The sequence below is a fragment of the Tachypleus tridentatus genome, chromosome 12, assembly GCF_004210375.1.
Source record: "Tachypleus tridentatus isolate NWPU-2018 chromosome 12, ASM421037v1, whole genome shotgun sequence".
In the NCBI taxonomy this organism is placed as follows: domain Eukaryota; kingdom Metazoa; phylum Arthropoda; class Merostomata; order Xiphosura; family Limulidae; genus Tachypleus; species Tachypleus tridentatus.
The window spans coordinates 41319759-41338460 of NC_134836.1; the positions used below are offsets into that span (position 1 = coordinate 41319759).

Here is an 18702-nt window from a genome sequence, read left to right on the forward strand (position 1 = left end):
TACTTATTTTAAAACCATAAGTATAAATCCAGTGGTTAAGACTAGTAGGAGTAAAGTGTTTGCAGTTTGTTAGATGTAACAAGTGCAATGTGTGGTCGATTTTATTTAGGAATGTGAGTCACACTTATCTTTTAAGAAAACTAGTAATAAAGATATGCAATTTTTATATACAGTATTTAGGATGGAGGAGAAATTAAAGTCTATTCTAGTAAAATAGAGGTAATAGATAAAGAGAAGAACACACTGTGGGAAATAGAAGTGCAATTTCAGAAGGAACTTTTACATGCAAGTGGTACATCAGCTGACAATAATTTTTAAGAAAGCAGAAAGAGTACTATTAGAGTGAAAAGGAATGAAATTATTTATAATAAGCCTATTCTGTTAAATAATAAATTTCAACCTTTGGTTTATGCAGATGAGGAAATGTTAGGTGGAAGGAAAACCAAAGGGTCAGAGAAAGACGTGGAAGATAAGTAGGCTGTCAGCTATAGGTGATTACTCCAAAGAGGGGGACAATAACCAATATTGTGAATAGGGAGAGAAAAAAGATTATACTACCTAAGGTTAAAAGTGGAGGATGTAACTGACAAAGCAGAAAATTTAATGAAGAGGACTAGCAGAAGTGTCACGAGTTCATAAAATAATTTAAAGAAAAAAAAAGCCATGAAATAATTTTTGTCAGGGATACTCCGCAAAACTAACTGTGAGATGAAGTTATAAATAGGTCACTAGGGCTAAGTGCTAGGCTGAAATCTGTACGTAAGGATGAACGCATTGACTAGTTGTACTCATGAAATCAATTCAGAGAAAGAAAGAAGATTATTTGAATGGATAGTTACATTTCAACAGGATAGGAGCTGACTTGTTTCCTACGGCAACTTACTCGGCTTTAAGAGAATATTTAAAAATGAACTATAGAGTAATGAGGACCAGGAAAAATTAGGTTGGATGAAAATAAAAGGGAGACACATGTTTATTATAGAAAATAGGAATTATAATTACTAATAAGCTTAGTTGTTATTATTATAATGCTCGAAATATAAAACTTAAAATAGATGACTTTATGCCACTGGTAGGAATAGTGGATTTTGATATAATGGGAATAACTGAAACATGGTTAAAAGTAAATGTTTTTGATGCAGAATATTTCTAAAAAGAGAGTTTCTGGCTATTTAAAGTGAATGGAATATTAAAGAGAGAAGAGAAGAATGGGTTTATATGTAAAGTATGGGTTACACTCTGGTCACATTAAGGATATTATTTTGGAGATAAAATCCATTTCGATTGTTATTAGTAGATATAAAAGGAATGGCCTTTTAGTGGGAATTTCTTAAAAACTAGAATAGTACTGATGAAATTAGTGAGAATCTTTACAATCAAATTAAGATTTCAGATCTTAATGAAATCATGATGGAACATTGTTGCAATGTTATATTTATTCTTAATTTCAAATACAGAAATCATTATGGAAATTGTGGAACATCTGGATGGATATTATAAGTGCTCTATTAGGTGCAATGTTTTGTTGCAAATAGAGATAAAAATTGAAAGGATGCAACAAGAATAATCTGTTCTGAATTGGTCAACTGACTTATTTAGTGACACTGATCAGATGTATAAACTTTTTAAAGGTAAATTCTTCAATATTCAAGGTAAACATATTTCTTATAGAATAAAAAGGGTAGCGACTAGGAAACAATAAACAGGTTGACTCGCACAGAGTTTAAGAGATAAGATTTACTAAAACTGTCATAAAGTTTAAGAAATTTGAATTGACTGGTATGACACCAGATTCAAAAGATCAAAAAGTTTGTAAAACAATAAATGAAAATACAAAAGGATATATGAGAAAAGATGTTCTGTGGATTTAAAAAGTACATTAAAAGAAAAGAAAATGTTTTGTCAGACATGGAGATGCTGAAATGTATCAAACTGTTTTCTCTTCATGAAACAAGAGTTGCATTGGTTTGATGAAACTGTTTGTGGTTGAAAGTAGAGTTGTTATTGTGCTGATGCATGATCATTTTCTCCATATTTTACAATAAAAATAGTGGAACTAGGGGACACAGGTAGAATGTATGGAAGGCTAGGAGTCATTTTTAGCTGAAGCAGTTTCAATTATTTAAGAGGTTGGTTGGCCTTTGGGATCGGTTATCTTCAGACGTTGTAGAAAAGTAAATGTGAGTTCAGACAAAACGTTTGATAAGTATATGAATGATAACAACTGGTTGTAATTATTTTTAAATTATTATAATTTAGTTTAGATGATGACACAACCGAGACTGACTAATACTTTCCGAAAATGTTATGTTAATAGACGTGTCATTGCGTGCATGTCATATTGCAAAATCTGTATTGTGAGAAAATTAATACATTGTTAAATAGAAATATGTCCTGATTATTTCATTGTAATCATGTTACCGAAAATCATTATTATATCTAAGAGCTCATTTTAATTATTCTACAGTATCATCCTTTCTATAATGGTTTAATCGAATGGTAAGGAAAGTTAATTAACTGGTAAGTTACTAATTTAAACTTACTGTATTAATTATATCCATATTGATCAGATATGTACTGGCCCAACTTTGTGGAACTAGGACGTTTTGTCACCAGTCATAGCAATCTTTCTCTAACCGTTTTTACATATATAAAGATAGTTACATTTTGTAATCAAACTGTCAGGCAGGGCTGAAAAACTTATATTCAGTGAAGCTTTCCTCATAAATTATATGTCTTTCAGGATTCATTCCTCTGCAGCAAGTCTGTCTTGAATTCTGTTGGTTTTATTTCATCTTTTTACTAATAAGTCCAATACAAAATTTTTTGTAATACATTTAATACAATAAGGAATAGAATTTAAACTTTTCTTACTTTACAATACTAAACAAGAGATGTAAGATATACAAGTACACAGATAATTACTATTTACAATGAAAATGCCATTTGAAGTGCTTTTGCATAAATTCAGTTGTCTTTCCGATCCGAAATACACAGGGTTGTTAAGCATATATTCTTCGTTTTTATTATTCTGTTGCTGATTTCTGTGGTGTTTTCCACGCTGACAGTGGCGCTACTTAATTTTATAATTACATCACCAGGATCAAGTATCCCAGTGAGCGAAATCAGTGTTTCATAATCTCTCATTAGGGTCACGAACACTCCTGAAACTATTAAAACAATATACGTACAATATACACTTTGTAGTGATTCCTAAATGTTAGTGCGTCTGTCACTAAACTAAAATTCATCTATGAATAGCTAATTTACTTTGTTTAACGATGTTAGTGAGGTTAGACATGAATACAAAATATCTTGAAAAAAATATTGTCCATATAAGGAAACAAAATGCTTGAAGATTTAGAACGCGTTAACCAAATGAAATCCTTCTTCCATTAAATTATCTTTTTCTCGTTGATGATCCGACAGTTACGGATGGTGAAACTGATTTTTTCTTATTACTATTTATCATTTTCTATAGGTATTTCCCAAACTGGCAGTTCAATGTTTCTAACAAATTAATTATAACAGTTATATTGAATATTGTTTAACGATTTTTGGTACAAAAAATAACTAACGCATTGTGGCTTGTTTTTTCTTCTTTTCTTTTCACAACATAAACAATCCTTAAAGTTACAAGAAATCAATGAAAGACATGTGGAACAGCAACTTACAACTATGAAGGCGCGATTATGCAATTTTTTTCTAGGCTTTGTTATGTAACTATTGGTGTTACAACGTACCATGAGCAAATGGATCCTTGTTGACTGTGTTCGATTCGCATATTTATTACCTGACTTATCTCTCAAATTATAAACTTATTCTCGGCTATTCACTACATTTGGGGAGACAACATATCAGGTCATATTGAATAATATCTATGCTTTTCCTTGTTGAAACTGTTAAGTGGGTAGGGTGTGGAACTGTTGTAGGCTGAAAAGGACAATGGTCTTCTTCCGTCATTAACTTCCGTCTTGTTCATCAGTTTAAAACCTAGAACTGCTATGCGCAGTTATTCCATAGGTGGCTTTGAGTGAAGAATATGCTAAAACATAAGTTAATCAATCTGTCATGACACTTCTGTGCGTGCGTGCGTTTAATCATATCAAAGGCCTATCTGCACTATGCTCACCCTAACTATTTTATAAACTTTATTTTTCAAACCTTTATCAGCGCAAAGTGTAAAACTAATAAAGTTTGTTTGTTTTTTAATTTTGCGCAAAGCTACTCGAGGGCTATCTGAGCTAGCCGTTCCTAATTTAGCAGTGTAAAACTAGAGGGAAGGCTGCTAGTCATCACCATCCATCGCCAACTCTTGGGCTATTTTACTAACGAACAGTGGGATTGACAGTAACATTATAACGCCACCACGGCTGAAAGGGCGAGCATGTTTGGCGTGACAGGGATGCAAACCCGCGACCCTCAGATTACGAGTCCCATGCCCTAACACGCTTGGCCATGCCGGGCCCTTTAGATTTGTAAGTAGTACATCCGTTAGCACGTCTTAAATTAATATTAATTTTCCGTTGATTAAAAAACTGACTGTCTCGATGGCTGAAGTCAGTGTCACCACTGTGCTGATTATCTTTCTTTTTTAAGTCATGCTACTGACTTGGTTTTCATTTACTCTAAACGTGTAAGTTTGTGTAACCCAAATGTATAATGTAGCACTTAATATAATGAAATGGTATTTACCAAGTATTTTTTAACTAATTAGTTGATCCAAGTTATTCAGAATACCTGAACTCCCTTAATACAGGTAAAAATACTCTAATTTTTTAATGCATTCGGAAAAATTTACTAATTTATTAGTCATTTAAGTTATACTAAAATAATACATATAGAATTTATAAAAATAACATATATATTTTAATATTTACTGGCAATAAGTTTACAAATTGAAATTGGCACCAATTTCCCTCAATACAGTTCAGCCAAGTAATGGGAGATCCTTCAAGACATGATGTGTGAAATAATTTTGTAATCTCAGACTACTTTAATTCGTGAGACATAAATGTAAAATCAAAGTAAATGAACCTTATTCAAACAAATATATGCTACAATGGATGGTTTCATTTAGTGTAGAGTCAGGTTTGATGTTGTCATGTTATAAGGTGTTTAGACGAAATCACAAGGAATAATAATTCTGTTAAGACCATGTTCCAAACTAAATAAGTATCATGTTAATAATTGAGTTAACTCATTAACAACAGACTCATCCAACCTGGTTAACATTACATATTTGGAAGTTAATTTTTCCAGAGATCTCTCGACTTTCAATAAAAATGTTAAATATACAACTTTACAAATAATAGATGATGTTATTGCCATTTCTACCACAGAAAGACATGTAGTGTTATTTGGGTGAATGATACAAAACAACAGATAACTATATGTTGAGCAAAGGAAATTTAGTGACTTGCTTGACCAACATGTTATGCTGGAACTGCATAAATACCAAATGTTAAAATAAATCAGTATTAATACAAAGATATAATGTAGCTGTTCTAAAAGTTTATCAATTTGATTTCTTTACAAACTTGTCAATTGTATTTATGTGTGCTTATCTATTTTTATCTTACGGACTTATACTTATCTTTGCATTACAGTTTGGTGCTTATTGTTAAAGCCATGTTTTCTTACAAAGTTTACTCTTCATACTATAATGGAATCTTTGCTTGAATGATACTTGAAAAAAACGTTTTTATTACGAGATGTGCAACCTACAACTTCTCGAAATATTTATCCTGATTGCATGTAGATTTGCAGTAGGGGTTACGAATTTTTGGTTTCATCTCCGTTTCCTATCCAGGAGAAATTTATTTTTCTCCACTTTCAGGGTAAAGATATGACGTCATAAATGCATCACACGCAGATCTAATGTACTGGCGTCATGTATATAAAAGAATAGTACTGTCTGTTATTTGTCCATGTAAATACTTCGCACAGTTTCCATGGATCTTCTTCAAAAATCGGTATGAAAGTTTATTAGATCCATGAGGAAATACACAAGTTATAAATTTTGCATTTTGCTGTTTTTATGAGTGTTTTTGCGTTTTTACCCTCTCATTACTCAGCACCTGTTGATGGATCTTCACTAAATTTGGCACGAAGTTTTGTTGCATCTATGAGGAGATACATTCAAATTTATATTTCATAGTTTTATTTTTGCTATTTTTAGGGTGCTTTTTAGTATATGTAGAGGGAAGAACTTTTCATATCCTAAGACAACCTTTCATTAATCATGAATCCACATAACTTCCATCCACGGTACAGGTACCCCAGCTAGTCATAGTAAAGAATGTTCCTCCATAATTTCAGGAAAACAGAGATACTTGGTGTTGATTATAGCAGACATATAACAGAGACATAAAAACACTTACTGTGTGTTTTCAGATATTACTTTTACCTGTTTTGTAATACAGGTTACAATCACGTAGCTCCACTATCAAGAGGAAGGAGAGTTTTTTTATATCGTCTATGAGTAACTTGGTATTCTACTACGTTAATCTTGGTGACAGCTTACGTAAAACGGCGGTCCGGCATGGCCAAGCGCGTAAGGCGTGCGACTCGTAATCCGAGGGTCGCGGGTTCGCGCCCACGTCGCGCTAAACATGCTCGCCCTCCCAGCCGTGGGGGCGTATAATGTGACGGTCAATCCCACTTTTCGTTGGTAAAAGAGTAGCCCAAGAGTTGGCGGTGGGTGGTGATGACTAGCTGCCTTCCCTCTAGTCTTACACTGCTAAATTAGGGACGGCTAGCACAGATAGCCCTCGAGTAGCTTTGTGCGAAATTCCAAAAAAAACAAAACAAAAAAAACGTAAAACGGTTAATGATCCACGCTACGTGGTTTCTCCACTTCTTAAACTATAAATTCGGGCATCTTTACCAATCGTTTAATATAAGAATGAAACACTTTGCTACTGCAGCAGTAAGAAGTACTCTATTAGAATGCCTTTTAATAATAATATATTATATATATTTATTGTGATGGTATATCATCTTCCTATATTAAGGTGATACTTTGGTCTTTTGTGGCGGAACCAGGCGTGGCCAAATTGTTACAAAGCCAGCTTACAAATCAATGGAGCTCAGGTTCAAGACGTGACGCCGCTAAACACGTCCTGCATTTTGACTGTGGGTGCAACATAAAATTGAAAGTCTATCTGGGAAGTTCTTTCTTTTTTTAATTTCATACAAAACTACACGAGGGCTATCTGCACCCGAGAGAAGGCAACTAATCATCACCACGCACTGTCAACTCTTGGCCTACTTTTTTACCAACGAATAGTGGGATTGACTTATATTGTTTGTTTGTTTTGGAATTTCGCACAAAGCTACTCGAGGATTATCTGTGCTAGCCGTCCCTAATTTAGCAGTGTAAGACTAGAGGGAAGGCAGCTAGTCATCACCACCCACCGCCAACTCTTGGGCTACTCTTTTACCAACGAATAGTGGGATTGACCGTCACTTTATAACGCCCCCACGGCTGGGAGGGCGAGCATGTTTGGCGCGAGTCGGGCGCGAACCCGCGACCATTAGATTACGAAGCACAAGCCTTAACGCGCTAGGCCATAACTTTTATATTATAACACACGCACGGCTGAAAGGGCGAGCATATTTGGTGTAAAGGCTGCTTCGAATACCCGACTCCTAAATTACTAATCGAGCGCTCTAACCACATCATCATGCTGTTTCGCTATTTGTGATAACGTGTTATTGACTGGCTACCATCTCTCTGGTCGGTTGTACAAAATTGAAGAAAGCTATACTGACCACACTCTTTAGATTGTGTATTGGTTGAGTCATTTGTTCAGTACAAAGTGATGTTTTATTGTGTTCTATTTGTACAGATTTCCCTGGAAGTACACGGTTAGAACAGGAACTCACTGTACACATTGCTGTAGCTTCTCAGGTGGACATTGTTGTAAGTTCTTTAATTTCCTCTTTATAGGTACTTTTTTTCTGTGTATGTCACTTTCAAAATTTGATTAAACTGCTTTATATTGTGGTATGTGAAATATACTTAGTGTCAAAATGTAGCTAATATATCAAGTTTTAATATTATATAAGCTTTGAATTCTTTATTTTACATGGAAATATTTTAAAAAATACTCTTTCCTTCTATTATGAGAATTGTGACATTTGTTCTCTCGGTCTCTTCTCTAATTTATTTTCTAGACTTCAAAGAAGTACAGGATTTGAGGTACATTATGCTTTATAATATATTTATTATGCAGGCATAGCATAAGTTTTATAGTCTTCAATCTTATTTGGTTACAAACCCTTACATTAAAAAAAATCAGACCACTCTTGTCATGCCCATCTGTGCATCCTCTTTCAGAAATTGCGAATAGTTCTTTTTGATGCTAACTACTATATTATTTATAACCAAGGGAAAGCACAGTTTTAATATATCAAATGACATATTATACCAGATTGTTTTATTCCCATAGGAAACACATTGTCTAGCTCAGCTGAAGTTTTATGACTTTCATCGCACAGTTATAAAACTAGAAAAATTATGATGAGTAAAGAATACTGTCTGTTTTGTGTGTATTATTATTTCTTAGGTGTATAATTTAATTAAATAAAACATTGTTTAGTGCAACAGTAGCATTAGTATAAAAGTAGTGTTAGATTTCATTGACAACAACACCCATGTTAGTACTATATTTCTTTTTTCATGTATTTTCTTTATTTATTATGATAAAGGTATCTAAAATGTAAGAATTAGAAATGCAAAAGGTTTGATTAAGTAAAATAAAGACAAAATAATAATAAAATATTTCGCAGTGTATGCTCGTGCATTATGTAATTTGAAATGTGAGCCACATGTCAGTTAAGTGATTTCCAACCTTTGTAGTGGGGTTATTAGTCAGTCATGATCTAAAGGACAACAAAACGAAACTTAAGTAGAAACATGTCTACTGTTACAAGCTTTAAGCTATTTACAATAAACAGATGTAGTTTCATGACACAACTTGAAATTATTCCACAATGAAAAAAATAATAATTTACATTTATTTCATATTTTTATAGTGGTTGCAAGGTTGGTCAGTTTGGACACTTCATAGTTAGGGTAGAGTAAATGATAGATAAGATGTAAAAGTTTACTGAAAAAAATATTTGAAATTTGACAATTTTCATGCAAAGAAAGGTATTTTTAATCTTAACATAAAAACCACTTTATATTTTGAGCAGGCAACAATTGGAGGAAATTGTGAAAATATTTCATTAAAAATCTAATTTTTTTGTGTATGAAAGAATTGTAATGGTTACTGAAAGCTTTTAAACTTTTATGAAGAAACACAAAACTTATTAAAAGTTATAATATGGACACACTGAACATCAATATTGAGTCATGAACTTGGGTAATTTGAACAAGCTTGTAGTGAGAGTGAAATAAACTGTTTCAAACCTTTTGAACACTTTCTAGAATCTTTATTTATTTTACATTTCATTGCAATGTTTATAATCGTTTAATTAACAGTTTTTTTTTGTTTTGAGATAACTCGGGTCTAGTCAGTTAATTAGTAATGTGCAAAAAGTGTTACCATATGTTGGTGAGAGTTAATAGGACATTTATAATGGTTATGTGTAACAGAATAACCATGTATAGGTGAGGATTAAAATGGGATGTTTGTATTGGACACTTGTAACAGTATATCCATATGTAGATGAAGGTTAGTGTAATGAAACAGTTTGATGTATCTTTGGTTGTTATTCATGTGAATGTTTTTTATAATTTTTCAATATGTTTTAAGAACTTATGATTGAAAGCAAATAAGAATGTAAAATAATGTGAACAACCACACTATATCATCAATATCCACTGATGTCATGACTTTCTGCACATGGCCATAACTGGATGAGGTGTTATTTATGTAATGGAACTATCTGAACAACAGCTGTCATGATGTGAATTAGATTAAACTGGTATAGTTACAGAAATGTTTAGCAGTAACCTAACAAAACGATTATAAAGTATGCATACAAATGTGTTAAACTGTGGTAATAGAATGTCAGCATCTAGCTGTACTAAGTATGTTGGAACAGGAACCCAAGAAACATAACAATGTTTTCTTTTAATGGTGTAGCCATTGGATCACATGAACAAGAGAATACACCTGTAATAACAGTAAAGGTATGGTGATAAATTTTTCTTTAATAACAATTTCTAGCATGGAATAAAGAGAAATGTTTTCCTTCTCTAAGCTATGGTATGGTTTAATTAACAGTAGGAAGTAATTTGGTTCTGTAAGCAGTAAAAACAAAACAAAATATTACTCTGTTCACCATATCAGAAGACTGATCAACATGTTGAAAGTGTAGTGTATATGTGTTCTATATGGCCAATGGCTGCTGTATGTATCATTACAGCTAGTTCTTGATTAGTGACTAATGCAAGTAAATAAAGCTATTTGTCTGTGAGTGATATGTATGTAAACACATATTTTTTTGTGGTCAGTGACTGATTTGTGTAAATAAAGCTAGTTCTTTATGGTAAGTTACTAATGTTTATGTAAATACTGCTAGGTTTTTATGAATAATGACAGATGCGTATATAAACAACCAGTTTTCTGTGCTCGGTGATGGACATGTACGTAGACACAGCTAGTTTTATGTGGTCAGTAACTGATGTGTATGTTAACAGAGTAATGTTTTGTGATCAGTGTCTGATGTGTATGTAAACATTGAAGTCAGTATAAGAAATATCCAGCAAAATAGACATTGTTTACCAACTGATATTGGAATAATAAACAGTTTGCAGATAGATTATATTTACTCATTTTTAGATTAATTTTTATTGGTTTTTTTAACATTGTGCAAAGGCTTCTATCCATAACTTAAGTGTATATAATGTTTAACTTAGGTGCAGATAAAGACAACAACAACAGTAAGAGATGCGAGACTTATGTTTGATGTTCAAAGGTTGTTTCACAGAAAGTCTTCAGCTTTGGATCAGTATCAAAATTCTTTCAAACCATGGTTTCAGTAAGAATGGAAGATTTTCACATACCTGCGAGCTTGAAGTTAAGAGTTTTGGTTGCATACATTAACAGTGGAGGTAAGGGATTAATTCCTAAATAAGTTCAATGTTTGTTGATTTTACAGACATTTCTCACTTGTCATCCAATCTTAAAAGTACATCTTGTTTTTTTGCGCTATTCTTTAATTGCCCCACTTAACTTCTTTAAGTTAATTTTTTCAGCCTCTAATAAAATAACATTTCAGTTATCAATTGTTATATCCAGGAGCTCTGAGAATCACTGAAAGTTCTGCAGACCTCCCTCTTCGATTGGTTGTTAAGCCTTGTCCACCAGAGAAGAGTGCTACACACAAGTTAACAGTTGACACCAACAAACCAGCAGTTGCCATCAATGATTTATTTCCAGGTGAAAAATCACTTTTACCTACATACCTCTTGGGCTGTGAGGAATATAACTTGTTGTTTGGTTAACTTATCTCGTGAAATTGTTTTTGTACTGTACGTTTTTAAATGGATGTAAGTTTAACAAATACAGTTTTGGTCTCTCTCTGATTCTGTTTGCATTATGAAATAACAGAAAAATATATACTGTACTCTGTTTGTCTCTCTCTTTTCAGATGCTATGGGTGATTCTTCAACCAATACTTGTAATGCTTTCTCTATGTGTGTCTATTATATGTTATGGGTGATTCTTGAACCAATAACAGTAATGCTCTGTTTCTTTGTTAGATGTTATGGGTGATTCTTCAACCACTACCAGTAATGCCATGAGATTTGAAATTCTTGGTGGTCAGCAAGTCACATTACTTGCTTCAAAAACTTCTCGTAAGTATAATATTTTAAGATAAACATGATTATTAAATATCAACATGTACAAATATCTAGTTTTATTGAGTAACTTATTAAATGTTCACATGTTCTTTGGTTTAGATGTTTTTCTTTGGTGATATATTTTTTTGCCAAGATGACTTGTTTGTAAAAATTTAATTACTTTTATGATATAGCTCAGATTTTTCAATATGAAGTTTTAATATGTGTTGAACATTTTTGTCGTGACCAAAAAGGTTTGTACTTGCTCATAGTATTTTGCATTTGTATAGAAAAGCTGTGGAATAGTGATAATGGTTTTGAGAGTTCTGTATTATCATTAAGTTATAAAGCATGTGCAAAGAACTGTTGTTTTTCAAAGCGATAGCTTTCCTGCTTTGTGGGTTTTAATCTCTGAGTTAATGAAACAGCTAAACAGACATTTCAAACGTGGTAGTGGAAGTGATGTTGTCATATTCTTCAAATATTCTGCTGCAAGAGTATTTTGAAGTTATAAAAGAACACTTGGAGGTAAAATTTTTGATATATTTTGATTAATTGTTTCATTATGTTCACAAACTAATTACTGTGAATTCTACAGTTTAATATTTTAATTCCATATTATTTTTTGTAAATTTAACATACCTGAAAACTTTTTGTCAGGAAAGGAAAACGTAACATAAAAAAACTGTTGTTAATTTTCTGTGTATGCCTAGGTATTATTTTAGAAAGTGCCCAATTAATGAAAAACTGCTTTTTAATTATTGGTCAGCTGGTCAGCAACACACAATATTTTGTTCTTTGTGACTATTTGCTGCTTATTAACTTAGTATAACTTAAGTTTTTAGTATCTTCGAAACTGTTCCTATGATATTTGTTTTCTTTTCTCAGTGTCGATATTCATTGCAAAAATCACAAGAACTATTAGGTCAACAAGCAGCTCAGTATCGAGCCGTGCAGAAACGACTACTTACGAAAATGAAGTATAAAACACCCACACCTTTAAATAATATTGTCTCCCTTCTAGAAGCCACTCACAGACAGGTAAATGAAAATAATCAACTAGTTTACAGATTCTTTTTAATTTTGACATTTTAATAAATGCTTATATATTCATGAATCACAGTCTAATGGACAACTGAATGTTGAATAAGTTATCAGGAAGTATGATGTAAACTGTTGAAAAAATTATGTTGTGTAAGTTAGTTATTTATAAATATTACAGAGTAGTAGGTCCACGTGGGATTATACAGCATTGGGTTCACGTGGTAGTGACGCAGTAGTGGGTCTACATGGGATTATACAGCATTGGGTTCACGTGGTAGTGACGCAGTAGTGGATCTACATGGAATAATACTGTAGTAGATCTACATGGGATTATACAGCATTGGGTTCACGTGGTAGTGACGCAGTAGTGGATCTACATGGAATAATACTGTAGTAGATCTACATGGGATTATACAGCATTGGGTTCACGTGGTAGTGGCGCAGTAGTGGATCTACATGGAATAATACTGTAGTAGGTCTACATGGGATTATACAGCATTGGGTTCCGTGGTAGTGACGCAGTAGTGGATCTACATGGAATAATACTGTAGTAGGTCTACATGGGATTATACAGCATTGGGTTCACGTGGTAGTGACGCAGTAGTGGGTCTACATGGAATAATACTGTAGTAGGTCTACATGGGATTATACAGCATTGGGTTCACGTGGTAGTGACGCAGTAGTGGGTCTACATGGAATAATACTGTAGTAGGTCTACATGGGTTTATACAGCATTGGGTTCACGTGGTAGTGACGCAGTAGTGGGTCTACATGGAATAATACTGTAGTAGGTCTACATGGGATTATACAGCATTGGGTTCACGTGGTAGTTACGCAGTAGTGGGTCTACATGGAATAATACTGTAGTAGGTCTACATGGGATTATACAGCATTGGGTTCACGTGGTAGTGACGCAGTAGTGGGTCTACATGGAATAATAATGTAGTAGGATCTACATGAGATTATGCAGTCGGGGGTCAACTGAGGTTAATACAGTAGTCGCACTACGTGGAATTTATCTCTTAAACTCTCTTTGAGCCAACTTGGTTTTGATTTGAGCTACCATTTTCTTTCTATAAGGAACATGTTCACATTGAAACATTTTCCATATCTGTTCAGTGTTTCTAAATAACTCAATTGCCCAATTCATATCAAGTTCCTTCAAAATGTATTTTTTGCAATTTATAACCAAAATATCATTATTTCTTACCTTATATAATGCCTATGCATGTTCTGATCCCTATCAATATTGGATGCCTCTAAGCACTAAAATGCTTAAAATTCTTGAAAACAGTTTGTTTTTCTTTTCAGTATTTGTAACTTTATGTATTTTTGTTGCACTTTTAATGCTTATTTTTTGTTAAAAAACACAACAGAAGAATAATTTCCTGTCCTTTCTTACAAATAATTTTTTAATTTCACCTATCCAATATACAGGTACTCCAGATAATACTAAAACTGTCATAATATTATTAGAGTATATCCCTGCTGAATTTGAAAGTGAAAACTACATATGTAAAGTCGGGCCTACAACTGTAGTCTGTACCCAACATTTAGGAACAGATAAGCTAAGTTGCTATCCTTAAGTACTTTAGATCTTTCCTTGTTTTCACAAAATACTCCAAAAGTACCCATCCAATTTTAAAAACAACAACAATTACATCAGGTGGTAGTTTTTATTTCATTATAAAATGTAAATATACCAAAAACTCAAACAAGTTTACAAAAGCATTCTCTTGTTACATATTTCTTTTATATATGAGAAAGCATTAGTGATAAAAAGTTAGGTAAATACCAAGTGATGAAGCTGTATGGTCACCATGATAGAAAGGATTAGTCAAGAACCAATTTATGAAGATGTACAACCACCAGAATAGAAAGGGTTAGTCAAATACAAAGACCTGATGCTGTATGGCCACCAGGATAGAAAGGGTTATTTTAGTAGAAAGTTATGAAGTTGTATTACCATCAGAATACAAAGGATTAGTTAAGTACGAAGTTCTGAAGCTGTAGTGCCACCGGAATAGAAAGGGTTAGTCAAGTTCAAAGTTCAGAAGCTGTACTGCTACTGGTATAGAAATAGTCAGTCAACTACAAAGTCTGAAGATACAGAAAGTCAAGTTCCAAGTTTAGAAGCTGTACAACCAGCAAGATAAAAAGGGTTAGTCAAGGACAAAGTTCTGAAAATGTTAGAAAAAGCAAGTTACACAGCTGTTTCTACTGAGGTTAAAATAATTCAAACATATTGCTCACCCAAAGGGCAAGTGAACCATCATAGTTGACTTGCCTACTGCTGGTTAAGCTTGCCCTAAATATTCAAGAGGAAATAGCTTACTTTTCACCATATTTTAAGGGTCTTACAAGGATTTTAGTGAAGAAATCAATATTTGTTACTACTTTTAGGTGATTATTTCTTTATTAGATATTACACACTTGATCAGAAGAAATCAAACCTTGTAAAAATCTTCAAGAATCTGACAAAAACAAATTTTAAGCATATGATAATTACTGTTCTACTTTTAACATAGTCTAGTGTTAAGAGCTTTTGTGAGTTATTCACTGTAAACTGAACCTGAAGTCAAAGCAACTTCATCTGTCCAGCCAGGTGAGTCAGAATCATACGAGGTTATCTAGAGAATCAGATGAAGTCAAAGCTATCTTGTATTTCTTCTGAGGCTCATAGGGTCTTACACATGGCTACTTAACTTGCTCACCAGCTGACAGCCACATTAGTGTAGCAAAATCAGGGTCCTAGTTCACTACCACGTAATTTGTCAATTGAAGATACACAAGATTACTGACTGTACTTGGTGGACCAGTCTCATCTTATTCCTCAGGACTGCATTTAAACTTTTCAGAACTGATTGGCAGCACTAGAATCAAAGATCATATCTAGCCACCTGTTTTTGACATTCCTTAGAATCCTTTCTCATAAACATAGGTAGCATACAGCAGGTACTGTTCTTATTGGAAGCTCTCCAGCACTTTTTTCTGTGTAATATTTCTGCTCCCCTCACACAGTGACAATTTCTCACTTCCAGGATCTGCATGAAATGTGTGGTAAGTTGTTCCTGACCATAAAACCTAAATGCTTCTACATCCACAGGCCAACTGGATGGGTCAAGAATTCTGGTTGTCATAAAAACATTATCATTGGTGCCTGAAAATCTGCCATTATAAGCATACAGTATTTTTTGAGCTGAATATGGTTGGTTGGTTGGTTGTTGGTAAAATTATTAAAATTTGTAAAAAGATGCATCAGTTCCAGATAAGAGAAACGATGAGCTAAAAACCTGTTACCAAACTGTAGTCTAGTTAGGACAACTTGTTTCCAATCCTTATGGAAACAAGATGCCCAAAGTCCAATCGAGTTTTATCTGGAAAAGCTTGTTTTCACGTTGCTCGCTCCAAGTTGACTGCCAACCAGCATGGAGCTGAGTCTTGAATATTGGACCATAGTCCATGTATGGAACAGGCAGAGCTGTGAAAATGCCAGAGCAGACAGACTTAGCTGAGGTGTCAGTGAGCTCGTCCCCACAAATTCCAACGTGGCCTGGTATCCAGAAGAACTGGATAGAAGTGGATGTTAAAGAAAAATGCGACAGTCAGTTTAGAAAATTGGCAAGAACAGGGTGAGAACTAATATAAAGCAATTCCAGGGCCAGAAGAGAACTATGTGAGTTGGTACAAATAGTACAATTCAAGTACTTTTTACCTTCTATGTGATGGGCAAGGGCAATGGTGTACAGTTTGGCAGTGAACACAGAAGCTGCAGAGGAGATTCTGCACTCAACCACCGAACTACAACAAACCATGGCAGAGCCCACAGAGAGTCACCTGATTTCAAGCTATCCGTATAAATGGGAAGGAAAGGATGGTTTGAAAAATGTTCGGCAAATAAAAGACAGTACTTCCAATCGGGAGTATCCGCTTTTCTTATATGACTCAAAGAATGGTCACATTTGGAGATGGTAATAAGCTATGGTGGGATGGGCTGACCAGTGGATACAGCAATATTATCCAAGGACAGACCCAATTCATCTAATTGTGCCTTGATACGAAGGCCAAAAGGAACAATGGCAGATCGTCTGTTCTAAAAAAACATGGCTCACTGAGGAATGAAAACACAATTAAAGGTGAGATGCTGTGGTAAGGATTGAAGTTTTGAAGCATACAGTAAAGACAGTTGCAAATGGTGAAGGTGTAGAGGAGGTTCACTTGAATCTGTGTACAAACTCTGAACTGGGTAAGTGCAGAAAGCCTCTGTGCAGAACTGAAGCTCATAATAATAAATGGGGTCCAGCATCTTCAAGGCTGAAGTCCCAGTAGACACACATTCCAGTGACCCATAGTCTAGTTTAGACTGAATGAGAGCATGATATATTTGTTGCATAGAACATTGATCGAGGTGGAAGAGAGGACATGGAGGATGCTCAGTGCCCATGATCATGACATGTAGCTAATTGATGTGAGGAATGACATTCAGCTTACAATCAAAGATAAGCCCCAACGACTTTGCCTCAAGGGCCACAGGAAGAATGACATCACAAAGATGGAGTATGGGATCAGGGTGTATACCTTGTTGGTGGCAAAAGTGCATGCAAATGGTTCTAGAGACAGAGAAATTAAAACCGTTTGCTATGTTCCATTTCAGTAAAGAACTGAGGGCAGTCTGTAATTACCACTCAATAAATATCATGTTTGAAGACTGACATGAGATGTGGAAGTCACCGACATAGAACCCATTTGCAATAGTGAGAGGGGGTTGTCCAGTAATGGCATTACTCTTTATACTGAAAAATGCGACACACCAGCCACAGCCCTGAGGGAATTCAAGTTCCTGTAGGAAAGAACAGGAAAGTGTCAAACCCACACTTAGAGTTGCCTGCCCATTAAAAATTTTTTAATAAAAATGGGAACATGGTTATGGAACTCATATAAGTGGAAGTCTTGCAAAATGCCATACCTCCACACAGTATCATAAGCCTTCTCAAGGTCAAAGAATAGTGACACAATATGTTGTCGCTTCAGAGAGAGACTTCTCTGATTGATGTTTCAAGTCAAATCAGGTGTTCCATGGTGGAGTGCTGTCATTAAAACCCACACTGGGTGGGCAAGAGGAGACTGTCAGATCCAGTTAAAAACAACCCGAAGAATAGCAAGAGAAGCAGGAGAGAGATGGCACAGCATCTCACATTGTACATCATCAGGTGTGACTGATGTAGTGCCAACTTTAATTCCACCAGTGTAAAGGGGCGATTATAGTCATAGAGGTGACCAGCCTAAAAGGAAAGAAGCGATCACTCTGCCTGAGTCTTGATGGCTAAAAAGTTGGAAAATGAAGCAGAAGTGCTAGATACCTGGCAAAAGCATTTGCCAAGAGTATCAGTGATGATCTGTGCCTCAGCGACTTCCTGGCCATGAAAGAGCAAGATCAAGAGGGGGACAGAATTATACAGCCCACTGATCTTCCAAAGTTTGTCCCATATGACTTTGGAACTGGTGGTAAAGAGATGCTGGTTGTGAACTTAATCCAAGATTCCTTCTGGCTCTGAGGTCTTACCTGCCGAGAAGGTGCATGGACCTGCTGAAAAAGATGCAGTCTGAAAGTGTGGGATACCTATGAAAAGTATCTCAGGCCTGTTTTTGAGACTTCTGTGCCATATGTCAGGCAGGGTTCTACCACAGATGTGGATGTCATGGAAAATGTTTTGAGAATTTGGGAAAACATTGAGCAGCTGCCTGGATAACATAGTCAGTCACTGCTACCATGCAGTCGTCTATTGATGACTTACAGATAATGGCAAGATCAAGTTCTGTGGGAGCAGTGAAAGAGGGCCAGTTGGCTTGATCCA

The 18702-nt window shown here is 34.6% G+C and overlaps 1 protein-coding gene and 1 long non-coding RNA gene across 8 annotated transcripts in view; one reads left to right on the forward strand and one right to left on the reverse strand.

The window, feature by feature from the left end:
* Positions 1 to 18702, forward strand: part of LOC143233113 (protein PTHB1-like) — a 40209-nt gene that overhangs the window by 10698 nt on the left and 10809 nt on the right. The window contains exons 2-7 of one of the 7 annotated variants that reach the window (XR_013017978.1): positions 7854 to 7927; positions 10101 to 10147; positions 10877 to 11071; positions 11259 to 11399; positions 11723 to 11818; positions 12692 to 12844. Coding sequence is in view for 1 of the 7 variants with exons in the window: in XM_076469037.1 (XP_076325152.1) it covers positions 10990 to 11071; positions 11259 to 11399; positions 11723 to 11818 (319 nt within the window). In the remaining 6 variants the exon portion in view is untranslated. Of the gene's footprint in view, positions 1 to 437; positions 2389 to 7008; positions 7928 to 10100; positions 10148 to 10876; positions 11072 to 11258; positions 11400 to 11722; positions 11819 to 12691; positions 12845 to 18702 lie in introns of those variants that run through there. The other 6 variants (XR_013017979.1, XR_013017977.1, XR_013017980.1 and 3 more) reach the window with 6 other exon arrangements.
* Positions 2766 to 4053, reverse strand: LOC143233114 (uncharacterized). The gene is made up of 2 exons (XR_013017983.1): positions 3675 to 4053; positions 2766 to 3170 (listed from the first exon to the last, which is right to left on the reverse strand). It is a non-coding gene; the product is annotated as an uncharacterized LOC143233114 (long non-coding RNA).